Source organism: Ascidia mentula, chromosome 6 (genome assembly GCF_947561715.1).
Source record: "Ascidia mentula chromosome 6, kaAscMent1.1, whole genome shotgun sequence".
Lineage (NCBI taxonomy): Eukaryota > Metazoa > Chordata > Ascidiacea > Phlebobranchia > Ascidiidae > Ascidia > Ascidia mentula.
In genome coordinates, this window is record NC_138571.1 from 7,605,767 (window position 1) to 7,619,742 (window position 13,976).

Genomic DNA, 13,976 nt, shown 5'->3' on the forward strand with positions numbered 1-13,976 from the left:
AAAGTACTGTCTGGTAGACAAACTTTGGCGAACTAGCAGTACTTGTACTGCTGCTGTAGGCGCTATGACTGTGCTTTCTGGTCAGTTTTCTGTACTTACTTTAGTTGTTATCACATCGTATCGACTGCAGTGTACTAAACCCACTAAAAAGTCAGTACATTCGCATACGTGTATACTCACTTCTGCTATTATCTTCGCTGTTAGTTAACACCATGACATCAAAAGCTTGGATCGCTTCAAGCTTCTGTACATCCACAGACACAATTAACCTTTTAGATTATCGGCAATTGGCCTATCGCATGACTGCTTTTAGTAATTTGAATGACTCTTCTATGTTACAAACTGACTGGTATGGATTAGAGGCATATTTTCAATTAAATTTTCCAAATTACGGCGTGGCGATAAAAAGTTTACTTTGGATACTACAGTGAAAGTTGTGTATGTTTACCTAAACTATATCGAATTAATGCAAATGATAAGTACTTTCACCCTCTCACCCCCATTACCGTTTGTTTAAATTTCGTCGCACTTGTTTATATAATCATAGCGTACATAATAATATTTCGGAGATCAACTGCCAATAGAGTTGCAGGCAATGAGTCGCAACATCAACAAAAATCTTAAGCCATGTATAAAAAAATATCCATGTTAATTGCCACGGATATGATTTGTTGGTTATCTATTTGTTTCATGACTTTTCTCAGCTTGGGTGGAGCCATCCTTCCATCTTTGGCATACGCTTTCTCTGCAATATTTCTTTTACCTGTAAATGGTTCCGTCAACCCAGTAATTTACACCGATCCCTTTACACTGGTCTGGGGCAGTTTAACTGGTGGCTGGACAAGGTTAAAGATGAGATATGCAAAAGGTCATCAGACTTCATCTAATGCACATGCTGCATCGATAACTTAAAAAGGAATTTGTTTTTTTTTAATGTAAAAACAACATTTTCACTGTAAGGCACCTATGGATTTTGTTTGCAAAAGTTTTTGCATTCCGTAACATGTTGTTACCTAAAATGTAAATATTTTGATCGCTATTTGTTAAAATCTTATCATCGTTCGGTCTTCTTCTTCGGTTTACGGAAGGTTCTGCACATTAACTACTTTACGGAAGGTTCTGCACAAAGGTTGTCAAACACAACATTTTGTTACACTAGTTGACAAATATTCAGGTTTTATTAATTAAATGCAGGTGATAAAAAAACTGCATGGAAGAGGAAGCACACCAGCACAAGTTTAAGATTACAGGTGGCAACTACAATCTGTCCAAAACACACACTAACATACCTCGTGTAATTCACAGATTGACAGGTAAAATAATTGCTATAATTATACAGTAACAGTTGAACAAACGTTGGCGAAGGGATTATGCAAAAAAGATAAACACGTACAATTTTTTATTTTTGTGCAAACACAAACAACATTTCCTCTGTATAAAATATATTTAAACTACACTACATAAACCACACCGGAAACGATATTGCGCGCTGCAAATTTTCCAATGATACATTTTTCTAGCATTGATGATAATATGATTACTGCAAAATGACACACTACTGCACGAGTATGTTAACCGAAAGGGGTAAAGAATCTTTAAATGACAAACTACTAAACGAAAATACTTTCAAAATCTTAACAGTTAGTTAAACTTTAGTGTATGGAATTAAAATGTAGAGCTAATATGTGACCAAAGTCACATTTTGCTTTACAAAGTTGCTTTTAATCATAACCTTTATGGATCATTTGATAGATTAAAAACAAATTCTCGCGTTATTAAATTGATACAGAATGCCAGTGACAAAAATTGCCAGAAGTTGATTCAGTTTAAAAAAAGAGTAAAGAAGTACTAGTCTGGTTTGTCATAATGAACCTCTTTAACAGCAACACAGTGGATTTTATGAAGAATATGTTTCTGGTAAAACGTAACTGATATCATCCCATGGGTGGCGGTAAAGACCCTGTTTAAGTCTCAGCTGATCTAAGTAGTGTCCAATGAAGCCCATAGACCTTCCAAGAACAAACACTCCGTTCAGAGCTCCAATCTGAACATATTCTTTTGCCTCTTCCTCAGTAAAACATCCACATTCACGCAGCAAGTCCACAAAAGCCACACCAATAAATCCATCCACGTTTAAAATAAGATTAGGTTTCTGAAATTGCAGATAAAATAACCAATGTTAAAATTGCGAATCAACACTGTTCTGAAAACTGTTCTTAAAGATAAATTATATATTGTGTAAATATGAAAACGTAGTAAATGTTACCAAACTGTTCAACTCAGCAAGTTTTCATATGACTTTCATTAACACAATGATGTTAGCAATAAACCGAAACTAAATATCTACAATCGTTAGTATCAAACCAAAGGTTTGGTAAAACAATACTTTTCCTAATGAATGGTGATGGGAATGTACAGCACATACCTTTGCAGTAGTAATCTTTTCAACTTCCAGAGCATAATCAAGCAGAGGAGTTGTGGGAAAATTGCTTTTCACAAACTCCTTCAGTATCACAACTCTCTGATCAGGGTTGTTAATCTACAGTAAAAATAAAAGTGCAATTTTTTTCTTACTTACTGTTACTGAAAATTAGAATTTGCAGTAAATAAGTTCTTTAAAAAACTACTTTTTATAAACTTAAACACATTGCACTTTCTCAAATAGATTTAAGAAGCAAGGGTCTGTCCAGAAAAAAACACCATGTAGACAACCAAGAAGTGTGCTTACCGATTTAACTCTGTGACCGATGCCCATAATAAGTTGATGCTTTTTTCGCATTTCATTTACAAACTCGTTTGGAAGCAAACCTTTGTCATAAGCCTCACTAAATTGTTTAGCAGCACCGTCCAGGGCTCCACCAAATCTGTCTCCCTAGGAAACAACATGTCACAAAAAAGTGATGCTAAAAGCATTGTTTTTATTTTTATGGATCAAGTTCATTTGTTTTTGCTTAGTGTTCTTTTGCCAATAATTAAAAAACAATGAAGAGTAAGTAACTCTATTCAACTGGATGTGATGATTAGAAATACAACTTACGATAGTCAGCAGTCCTGATGTGAGACATGAAATTAGGTCTTTTCCAGCTCTTGCACAAACAATTGTGTTATGTGCTCCTGTATGTTAAAAAATAAATTGGAGTATTTCAGACAAATGTTTTGCACACTGCAATCAACCAAACAATTGTGTATTCGTCTACATGAAAGTGTTACAAATTAATTAGAAATGCATACCAGATACAGCAGGGCCGTGGTCAGCGGTCATCATCAAACAGAGTTCAAAAAATTTGCAAGCATATGATGGAAGTCTGAACAAATACAAAGGAATAAATACATGAAATACGCTCACCAGTATAGGTATGAGCATCCTTGTCATAACACATTTACACCTAATAACGTTTTATTTTGTCCAAAAAGAATATAAAGATATTCTACATAGGACATAAAAATAAATTAAGATAATTATTTTGTTTCAAGTTACAGTGTTGCTTCTATTGTGGTTTAGCGAAAACAGTCATAAATGTTTTTGGAACTCCTAGTTTTCAGCAAAATTTGGTTCCATATCAGTGCTTCCTAAACATCAATGGTCTGTGGTATAAGTATGCAGTCATACAAAATCTCAGCAGGGACTGTGTGGTCTCCCTATAAAACTACAAGACCCTTTTTTCAGGTGAACAGTCAAATTGATACAATGAGCCAAATGCAGGTAAAGAATCTCTAATATGCTAAAAAAAATCAAAAAGAAAGCAATTAACAGAAAAAAGTTTAATTTTCAATGGCTTTGTGGCACACAGCTTGGGAATCACTGTCTTAGACCAGGGTACCTCAGCCATCAATAACTGTCAAATTGTATTGCCCTGCCAAGGCCAATACTGATCCACCGTTATGGACAGCAGTAACTTAAATGTACTTTACGTAGGAAGGTATTTTTACGGTGTTTGTTAGCAACAATTTAAAGATCCAAGAAAACACGGCCTGATTAAATAGTAAATAATGCAAAAAAGGTTGGAGGCCTCTGTTTTAGGCCACAGTTAATTATAATGTTTATGCAATGTCATAATTACATCACATAACTTGGGCATGACAGTTTGTTTGTTGTTTAAGTTGACGTCAGAAGCCAAAAACAAGATAACAGTATTTTAAAATTAATATATTTTCTTAAGAAACCTTTTCTGGAACCACAGAAGACCAAGTACACCGCCAATTCCAAGCTCTTCCTTAAAAACTTGAGATATTGGCATTCCGGCATAAAGTAGTTCCTGTCCACGTTCATCCGATATACTCGACATGAATGAGGCGGGCTTGCGTATTAAACCAAGTTCCTAGAATTGAACCAATACCTCATATAATTTACAAATTCCCCCAAACAGCAGAAAAAAATCACTCAAACAACACTACTAGCTGACTAGGCACTATTTTAAGTTAAATTAGTATGCCCTCCAAAAGTGCTTTTGTTTAATCTTTTTCAGTATTGAAGCTTGTCTATTAACTAAAATTATTATCCACATTACCCTCGCCCAGTTGTAATCCATTGGCACAGTAGGAGGGGGTGCTTCTTCTTGAGGAACAATCACACCACGGTCCACCAAGTTATTGTAAACTTCACTGCAACACAATTGTGCACAACTATTAATTGTTTTATACTAATAGAAAAAAACGTCAGAAATTTGACTGCAGGAATCAGCCTTTGCAGATTGGTAACCGACCGATCGGTCTTTGCAAATCAATATAACATCTTATACTGGTGTGATCGAATTTTAGTCGTTTTTGAGCTCTAGGATTGTTTTATACTATTTTATAAATCAAAAGTATAGCGAAAGTACAGTCAGACCTCATTCCAAACGGTAGATATCAGGAAACCCAGGTATTCTCGACCTCGTTTAGTTTTTTTACATTTTATTTTACATCAAAAAATTTAATTAACTTACGCGATTTTGGTGTGCAGTTCATCAAAACTTGGAGGTACAAATGCACCTGCTTCTGCCAATGCTTTATTTTTGGCAACAGCGGTCTCACTGGCCTGGTTTGCACATGCTCCTGCATGACCAAACTGCACCTCAGATGTGAACATGGTGGCACAAGTGCCTGTACAAACAAATTTATTTTGATGGACACTGTCATCCCATTAAGTTTTGGGTATTGCATGACAAAGCTTGACACCCACACAAAAATAACTAAAAGCCTTACCGATACACCATGCCACCACTGGTTTAGTGATTTGGTTATTCTTAATGGAGTTACAAATGTTGTACTCTTCTGTGCCACCAACCTATGTAAAAAGAAGTGCAAGTGAAAAACACAAGATCACTGACAAAATATAGACAAAGCTTACTTCTCCAAGCACAACAATCATTTTCACATCCTCATTTTTTTCGTATCGCAAAATATGATCCATAAAGGTTGTTCCAGGATATCTTGAAAAATCATTTAACTGGATTTATGTGACATTTTAGGAAAGGAATAAAAGCATTAAGGTTTGATGCTTCCAATTTTATTTTTTATTCTACACAAAATATACAAATGTGGTCAAGAGTAATTTTGTAAAATCCTGCAATGCAGAATATTCAGCAATAGGCAAACTACACACAGAAATGTGTTTGTTTATGGCAGATGGCAATCCTAAATATAATTAAAAGTTAAGAATTATGATTTGCTCATTAGTGTAAAATTTTACAGTTTTCCTTGTAAATGAATAACAACTGCACATAAACACACTTTTAACACACTAACAATTAAAAAGTTTCACTTTTGCAATATCACATCTTTACAACATGACAAGTTAAATAGTGAATAAAAGCAATTACTTACCGATCACCACCAATTGCAACTCCTTCACAGACACCATTAGTTGTCCGTGAAATTACATTGTTTAACTCATTTGACATTCCCCCTGATCTTGAAACATAGGCAACACTGCCTGGTCGGTAAAGTTTTGACGATAAAATGTTGTCCATCATTCCACCAGTATTGCCAATTTTGAAACAACCTGGTTTTATGCCCCCAACCTTTGAAAAAAGAGAAAGGAAAATTAGCTTACAACACTTTCCTTTAAAATTTTATTAACATTTGTGAAAATACCCTTCTATTCAAACAATCTGCATAAATACATGGTTTTCTAGTAGAAAATAGATCAAACACACAGTAGAACTTGGTTATTCAGATTTGCATGGATTTTTCAGCCTTAACTGTGCATTGACAGTTCGCACATTGAACAGTTGCTTGTTTGTGCGTTAGATACATTTCACACAAAAATGTCAATCAATTGTGATTTTCACTACATATTATTTCAACAACAACAAAGACATTAGATATCACTCTCATTTTTTTACAACGAGAATGATCAGATGAAAGAAAGACACAACTTACTGTTGCAGGTCCAATAATAGACACCCCTTTTTCATGAGCCAACTTAAGCAGCTTTTTGGTTGCAGATTCAGGAATACCTGCAATGATTAACTATCACCTTTATTTCATGTGAAACACACATAAAATAAAAAATAAAAAATTTTCACGAAACGTTTTTGGAAGTTAGATGAAAATTAACAAAATTTTAAAAACAAGAATGGCTAAACTACCTTCCGCTATAATTGCAATAGTTTTTATTTGTTTGTACTCCAAAGCTTCTTTGGTGCTTTCTTCAGCTGAGCGCAATGAAGCAAAATTGATGAGGACATCAGCATCCTGGTGTCGCTGCATTGCATCCTTCATGTTCTTGTAAACAGGAATAAAAATTTCCTTGTGACCCCAGTAAAACTTTTGTTTATGGTCACCGCTGTAAAAACATGTGGCTTTATAACATAACTTTCAACCAGAGGAAAAAGAGTTACTGGATACACACTCACACAAATGGATAAACCATTGCTGCAACTGATGGAGCTTTTCTTGAACACACAAAGTCAAAATCCAACATTCCTTGAACAGCACGAGATTGAAGACCCCAAATAATTGCTCTAGTTTTGTCTGAGAACAAAAAATACTACAATTAGTCGGTAAGTTGGAAAACGAAACATTCTTACATAAAAAACTAAAGTATTGTTTTACAAGTGGGTGAAAAGGTGGCCCAAAAGTTGTCCAGTGAATTTTTTTATTTACTTGTTGTTACAAGTACAGAAAAAACTAATTTCGTTTTTGCCAGTAAGTGTTCGGTATAATTTTTTTAGCTAATTTTGTATAACACTAAACTATTGTATCAGTAATTTTGTATGAAGGAAGTGTCATGACATAAAATATTAGTTATGTTTACTATTTGTTTCAGTAACAATTAGTTATTTAAAATATAACTTTTTACGATGCTTGTATACTGCTTTTTGTAACAATTTAAAAACGTACACAACATTCTCATTTATGTGATTTGAAGTAATACATTGTACCTAATGTTGAATCAAAACAATTTTAAATGCGGAGTTTCCTTAATTGACTTTTGAGGTCAAAAAAAGTCTCACTACATAACGTTAAGGTTGAATATTTGTTTCTAGATAGAATCACTCTAAAAAAAGATTTTTGAAAAAGTACTGTTTGAACAAGTAGGAACTTACTTGAAAACATAGGCCGTTCGGCAACTTTTAAAGCAACTTTTTTTAATTGCATATCACTCGGTTCACCATTGGGCCTTGGTTTGTCAACAAATGAGTTTGTCCTTGAGGTTCTGGGAGTTGCGTTCTAAAATAACCACAAATAAATGTCACACTTTTCAAACTATTAAAGATTTTCATTGTCAAAAATTAATGGACACACAAACCTGACAAAACAAGTTATAACTTTAAAATTTAGGAAATACTATCCATGCAAAAAATTATGTAGTAAAATGTTAAGTATTTTAATTGCTAATATAAGTAGCCAAAGGCGTATCCAGGAAGGGGGAGGGTCAAAATTTTTTTTGAAATTCTCAGATTTTCATGTGTAAACTAAGGTTATCGTGGTCGAGCATTGCAAAATACGAACGCCAGTGTTGGCGCAAATTGTCACATAAACAGCGGCTACCTGGTTGTGCAATTGCGTAACGTTATGGAACACTCGGTGCGAGTTTTTGCGGTAGTGCTTGCAGCGTAGTTTCATTAATACTACTTTGAAAGAAAGGCTTGAATATATTTGTAACCAAAAGCGATCAAATGTGCGCTTACGTTATCAAGAAAACATACAAAAAAATATATTTTTCATGCGGTGGCCTTATGTTCCTTTTTCAACATGCGTGATATTGGCAACGTGTTTAACAACGAAACAAATTAACTTTACACACAAGAAAACCAACTACCATTACAACGAGACCACAAAACGACATTTCATCCTCAGACTGACGAAAAATGATACTTATTTCGTATTCGTAACAGAAAAACATGTTTCGTAACAATGCAACCAGTTTCGTAACAATACAACATGTTTCGGAACAATGCTCCCTGTTTTGAAACAATGGCGAATGCAAGCACGATGCTGTTTTTATGTCAACGAAAAAAAAACTTTAGTTTTTACGGTGATTTTGACAAAAAAAATACAGTGGCGTTTGTTTAGCTATAAAAACAGACAAAAGATATTTCACCCCCTGGATACGCCAATGCAAGTAGCACTAAACCTTATAATATTTACTCATTGTTCACACAACTACAATAACTTTTACATAATAATGCTATTAGTTCACACCACACAAAACACACTAATGTTCAGGACCACATTGGTGGTAAAAAAACTGCACAGCAAATTTTGTGGCACAACATATACCTGTGATGTTTCTTCCTAATGATGAACAGAAAACACATGATAAAAATGACACAAAATGCTGTACAAGTTTCAAAAAACAGATCATATTATGCTTTACACATTGGTTGAGTACTGACAACCTAATGTTCTCGGCCAAATGTGCAACACTAACATACATGGGGTCTAGTAAAGGTTTGCGTAAAAATCACCAGTTAGTGGTTTTGAACTTGTGTTTAATTGTCAAAACTAGTCAAATCACAATTTTTGTTTGCCAGGCTTGAGCAACCTGTGACCATGCAATATTACATACCTTGGCCAACCCTGAATAACATGACATGCCATACCATTTAAAAGAAAAATAATGCAACTGCAGGGAACACGAACAACAAACAAACTATTAAAGTTATTTAACTGCACCTGTAATAATCCTGGGTAGTGTTGCTGACAAAAACATAAACTTATCTTTTTGTGGTTCAACTAGTAAATTCTTCAAAATATTATCAAAAAAACTTACAGCAGCACCAGAGCTTGCTCCAAGCAGAAAATTAGCAGTGTGACCAGGGTCACTAGGGGGTTGATCTGGAATGGGTGTCTTACCCATTGCCATGCCAACAATTGCTGTCATGTGGGTTTCGGTCCCAAAAACATGAACTGGTACACCAAGATGTTGACCTGTAAAATATACAAACATAACAAATAACAGCTACATTCCATGAATTAGGAATAGAGAGTCAAAGGAATAGAGAAATTTGCTCATATACAAGGTTTTCTTCTATTCAACATTAAATTATTCAACCTCAAACAAAAACTTACCACAATGGCATGATGCACTAAACTTTTTATAGTAACAGCATATACATATAGTATTTTTTGAATAATTTTTTGACATGTATATACAACACAGTTACAAAACAATTTAGGTATATATTTTAACTCACCAACTTCGCGCATCACTCTCAAACCTTCTTGGTAATTTGGGCCTCCTCTCCTCACGAATATTGAAACCTCTGTTTCTCTGAGTTTTGTTTGAAATTGCTTTAGTGCACGCACAATACCCTAATCAAAAACACAACAGTTAAAACATATGATAAATTTTAAACAAAAATGTTACAACACCATCAGAAAATCTAATAAAAATATGTTTTTATTCATAAATTTTTTAATTTAATCAGTATATATTTGATAATTCATACCTTGAATGTGGCGGCAACATTCGTGAAATTTGCAATTCCACCACCAATAATAAGAACTTTTCCCTCTTTATGTTTTTCTTTTGTCATGAGTGAAAGGATTGTGCGAGCATAATCATAGGTCTGTTGTTCACTTGGAGCTCCACTGTATTCTCCATAGTTTGCAAGCTCACTGGCACCTCCAAGATCACAAATTGTATCACTGTGTATATGCAAGAAAACAGTGTCTGTTTATTTTATGTGCATGCATTTTTTTATATTTTTCATGAACCAATATGGGCATGTCTGCTGTCTATGTAATAATGAAAAACATGGAATAATCAAGAGAAATTAGATCACTAAAATATTGAATTACACAATTATTTGTTAGAACCAAATTAGTAGCATTATTAGGACATTTTTCTTCAGGATTATAAATATTTGACAACCTGTACACGACCGATGCCCCTCCACCAGCAACCATTGTCCAAATTCTACCTTTTGGGTTTAATATTGTAAGCTTCAGTGAAGCACCACTTTTAGCATCTAGGTCGGCAATGTAAGCTTCCTCAGGGTAGGCTTCTCGTCCAAAAGGTGGTGGAAAAGTAACATCACCCCATTGACGAGCACAAATAAATTCTGCACACTACATAAATATAAAACTTCATGATTTTACTAAGTCATCGTATGATTTTTTTTCCAACATGCAACAAATTAGTTTGCAGTAAGCTAAAAAGTGGAAGTGAAAATTATTTGAGTTTCTATAGCCTTTTAATAGCAATCTTAATAAAAAGAAACATCAGACTACATAAAAATGTTTGCTGAATACATAAGGCAATCAAAGAGCCCATAAGCTAAAGACAGTTTTAGGATTTGGGTATGTACTTACCTGATCAAGTTTAGCAGCTAGATCCAAGATATATATCTGTCCATTTGTGACAACTGTGAAAATTTGTTAAATCAATATTTCACAGGATTGGGGAACACTCATTTTTAACTACATACTGTATTTTTAGTAATTGGTTATAACCCTTTAAAAATATATTTGTTAAAAGTTTGCTACATGATCTGTAATCATTTTTTCACACTTTATGTAACAATTATTGTTGAAACAGGAACAGTTTTCAAAAATTTTTTTTTCAAACCTAAAGGATTGACTTCAAGATAGGTAAAGTTGAGCCTTTCATAGATGTCATATAGTTTCACGATAAAAAGCTTTAGTAACCTGCAAGTAAAAAAATTCATATTAAGTAAAAAAAACGAGTATTTAAGTATTTATTGTTTACTGTTGATTTTCAGCAGATAAGTTGCCCAAAAGTTTTTTTGTGACCAGCTCACAGTTCATTTCATCTCCTGTCATAATCTAAAATAATAGGTAATGCATTTAAACCTAGATTAAATCACAAGGACAAAAATTAAAACAATGGGAAATCAACATGGAAGCAATTAAAACAGAAATCAATGTGCTCTAATGATCAACAGAGGTCAAATTTTTTTTTAAAATTCCGCGATTTTTCGCTGTAAACTAAGTCAAGCATTGCAAAATACGAACGCCCGCATTGGCGCGAATCGTCACATAAACGGCGGCTTCCCGGCTTGTGAAATTGCGTAACACTATGCAACACTCGATAGGACATAGGAGTTTTTGTGTTAGGTACTTGCACCGTAGTTTTATTACCACGACTTAGAAAGAAAGGCTTGAATATATGTGTTACCTAAAAGGGATTAAATGTGGTCTTTAATTTATCAAGAAAACATACAAATAAAAACTATTTTGCATGCGGTAGCCTTCCAATTATCTATGCACATTTACGTGCGCTAATTTTTTCAACATGCGCAATATTGGCAACGTGTTTTAACAACTAAACTAATTGACTTTCCACACAAGCTTGTCGTTACAACAACGTCGTCACTAAAAAATACATTTCGTACAATGCCAAGGGTTCCATAACAATGCTCCCTGAATCAATGGATTTTAGGTCAACGTTGAAGAAACTTTCTGGTTTTCAGGGGGATTTTGACAAAGAATTACAGTTGCGTTTGTTAAGCTATAAATACCATAGAAAAATATTTCACAAAAGGGGGGTACTGCACCCCCCTGGATACGCCCATAGGCACGTTACATTTGTCATGTAGTAAAACAACTAACATGAAGCTTATTAGCCTTTTCATCAACATTTCCAATATCAACACCTCCTTCATGATGAAACAAAATAGTGTCAACCTCACGAGAAGAATGGATACAGATGTAAAATTCCTCTTCCTAAACATAAACTGTATAAATAAAGTTCTGCATATTACTTAAATTATGACAACTTCAGAGATATTATATTTCAGATAGGTATAATTTCCCAGGGGTAGGGCACAACAAGACTTCAATCCAATCTGAAATTATTGATCCAAAAGTCAAGTAATTAAATTGACAAAAAATCAATATCAATTAGACAGAAACTCATGTCAGGAGGAATTCCAGTGACAAACAAAACCTTTTACTGATATCAAGAAATTTAGAAATGAAAAGCATATTTTAATTAATGATAAATCTCACTATCCATTAGACTTGCATCCTAAATAATACAGAACAATACAGGTAAGATTTTCACCTAGGTTAAGAACCATATATACCAGATTGAAAAGTTTGGTATTTGCGTGGAGGATTTTTTTGGTGATCTTTAACTGCTAAGACAATCACAACATTTTCTGTATGTTAATGCATTTGCTAATTTTATTTGCGCAGACTATCAGTAATTTTTCACAAAAGTTTCCAATTTAGCAAAAATAAAGAATTAAATATTGTTACCTGCTTGTGTGGAATAAAAGGTTCAATAATAAAATTCTTTAGGGTTCCTACTGTTTCACCAATTGATATTTCTTTATACATGTGTTCATCAAGCCATTCCTTAACACCTTCAAAGTCTGTGTTGATCTTAATAAGACCAAGTTTTCCTCTGCGTTTAATAAGCTGGTCCGGTTTGACAATTAACTTCTGAAAAATATGTAAAAAAATTGTTTCAGGCAAGTTCTACGCCAATAATATGCAAACATGTTTTACCAATCATACCTCTGCTGTGAGCCATGGGTGTTCCAAAGGTAGGCTACTAATGTTGGTGTTTGGGTTTACAGAAACAAACTTAAGTGTGTTGCACTTCAAAGTTTCACCATTCAAGTTGCTGCAAACGATACTTTTTGCTGTGCACTCAAGAATTGCTTTTGCAGACATATTGCTCAAGTTTATTGTTGCAATCCGTTTAGCATTTCATCAACTAAAATTACAAAAACTTGTATTAAAAAGGAACAGTAAACAAAACACATTATTCTGTTTGCGATCGTGACTATACCATACCATACCGACAACCGAATATTACTTTACTCAGACTGGAGACTACTACTTAGTATTAGTAATCTCTGCTCAGACTGACACGTGAGCATCGTGCGACCTGCAGTTCACTGAATCAGCTGATTTTCTCGCCACCTGCCTTCGTATGATTTGAGATTGTGCTTAGTGATGCGTGAAACATATCATGACAATTGGAGCGTAAAAATTAGGTAACGTATAAATTTAAAATGAATTTTATATTTTTACACCAAGACGACCTGTTCTCTATATAAAGTGATACCTTAACAGCATTCCGGACCATTCAGACTCGGAAAATTTTGGGGGTCATTAACTCCACCTGAACCCCTTAATTCGAGGAACCGACGGCATCGTGTTGCAGTGACTTCCAAGCTTCCGACATTTGTTTGAGAGTTGGAAATAATTGTTTTAGGCGTGGATACAGTATGGTTAATGTAAAAAAGAAATAAAATTTTGCTGTTACATTGGTCAGTTTTGAGCGACAGGGTTGGTGGTCCCAGCAAACACACAATGAATTTTACATTTTTACACCAAGACAACCTGTTCTCTATATAAACTGATACCTTAACAGCATTCCGGACCATTCAGACTCGGAAAATTTTGGGGGTCATTAACTCCACCTGAACCCCTTAATTCGAGGAACCGACGGCATCGTGTTGCAGTAACTTCCAAGCTTCCGACATTTGTTTGAGAGTTGGAAATAATTGTTTTAGGCGTGGATACAGTATGGTCAATGTAAAAAAGAAATAAAATTTTGCCGTTAC

At 34.3% G+C, this 13,976-nt stretch overlaps 1 protein-coding gene across 1 annotated transcript; it reads right to left on the reverse strand.

Moving 5' to 3' along the window:
* Nucleotides 1-1,156: 1,156 nt before the first annotated feature.
* LOC145906733 (ATP-citrate synthase-like) lies at nt 1,157-13,149 on the reverse strand. The gene is made up of 25 exons (XM_082994188.1): nt 12,919-13,149; nt 12,658-12,843; nt 12,007-12,120; nt 11,144-11,220; nt 11,003-11,082; nt 10,747-10,799; nt 10,307-10,503; nt 9,882-10,080; nt 9,627-9,744; nt 9,203-9,360; nt 7,533-7,656; nt 6,840-6,957; nt 6,573-6,769; nt 6,364-6,440; nt 5,806-6,002; nt 5,330-5,411; nt 5,185-5,266; nt 4,926-5,082; nt 4,509-4,602; nt 4,165-4,319; nt 3,232-3,305; nt 3,038-3,114; nt 2,729-2,872; nt 2,426-2,539; nt 1,157-2,152 (listed from the first exon to the last, which is right to left on the reverse strand). The coding sequence occupies exons 1-25, from the start codon at nt 13,075-13,077 to the stop codon at nt 1,898-1,900; spliced, it is 3,288 nt and encodes a 1,095-aa protein (XP_082850314.1). The 5' UTR covers nt 13,078-13,149; the 3' UTR covers nt 1,157-1,897.
* Between the last annotated feature and the right edge of the window lie 827 nt (nt 13,150-13,976).

Excerpts from the sequence above, each read along its gene's own strand:
- LOC145906733 (XM_082994188.1), bottom strand. The coding sequence starts at position 13,077 with ATGTCTGCAAAAGCAATTCTTGAGTGCACAGCAAAAAGTATCGTTTGC. Across the intron at positions 5,412-5,805 it reads GTTGCAATTGGTGGTGATCG|ATATCCTGGAACAACCTTTA; the intron begins GTAAGTAATTGC and ends TGATTTTTCAAG. Across the intron at positions 4,320-4,508 it reads TGGATTACAACTGGGCGAGG|GAACTTGGTTTAATACGCAA; the intron begins GTAATGTGGATA and ends GTTCAATTCTAG.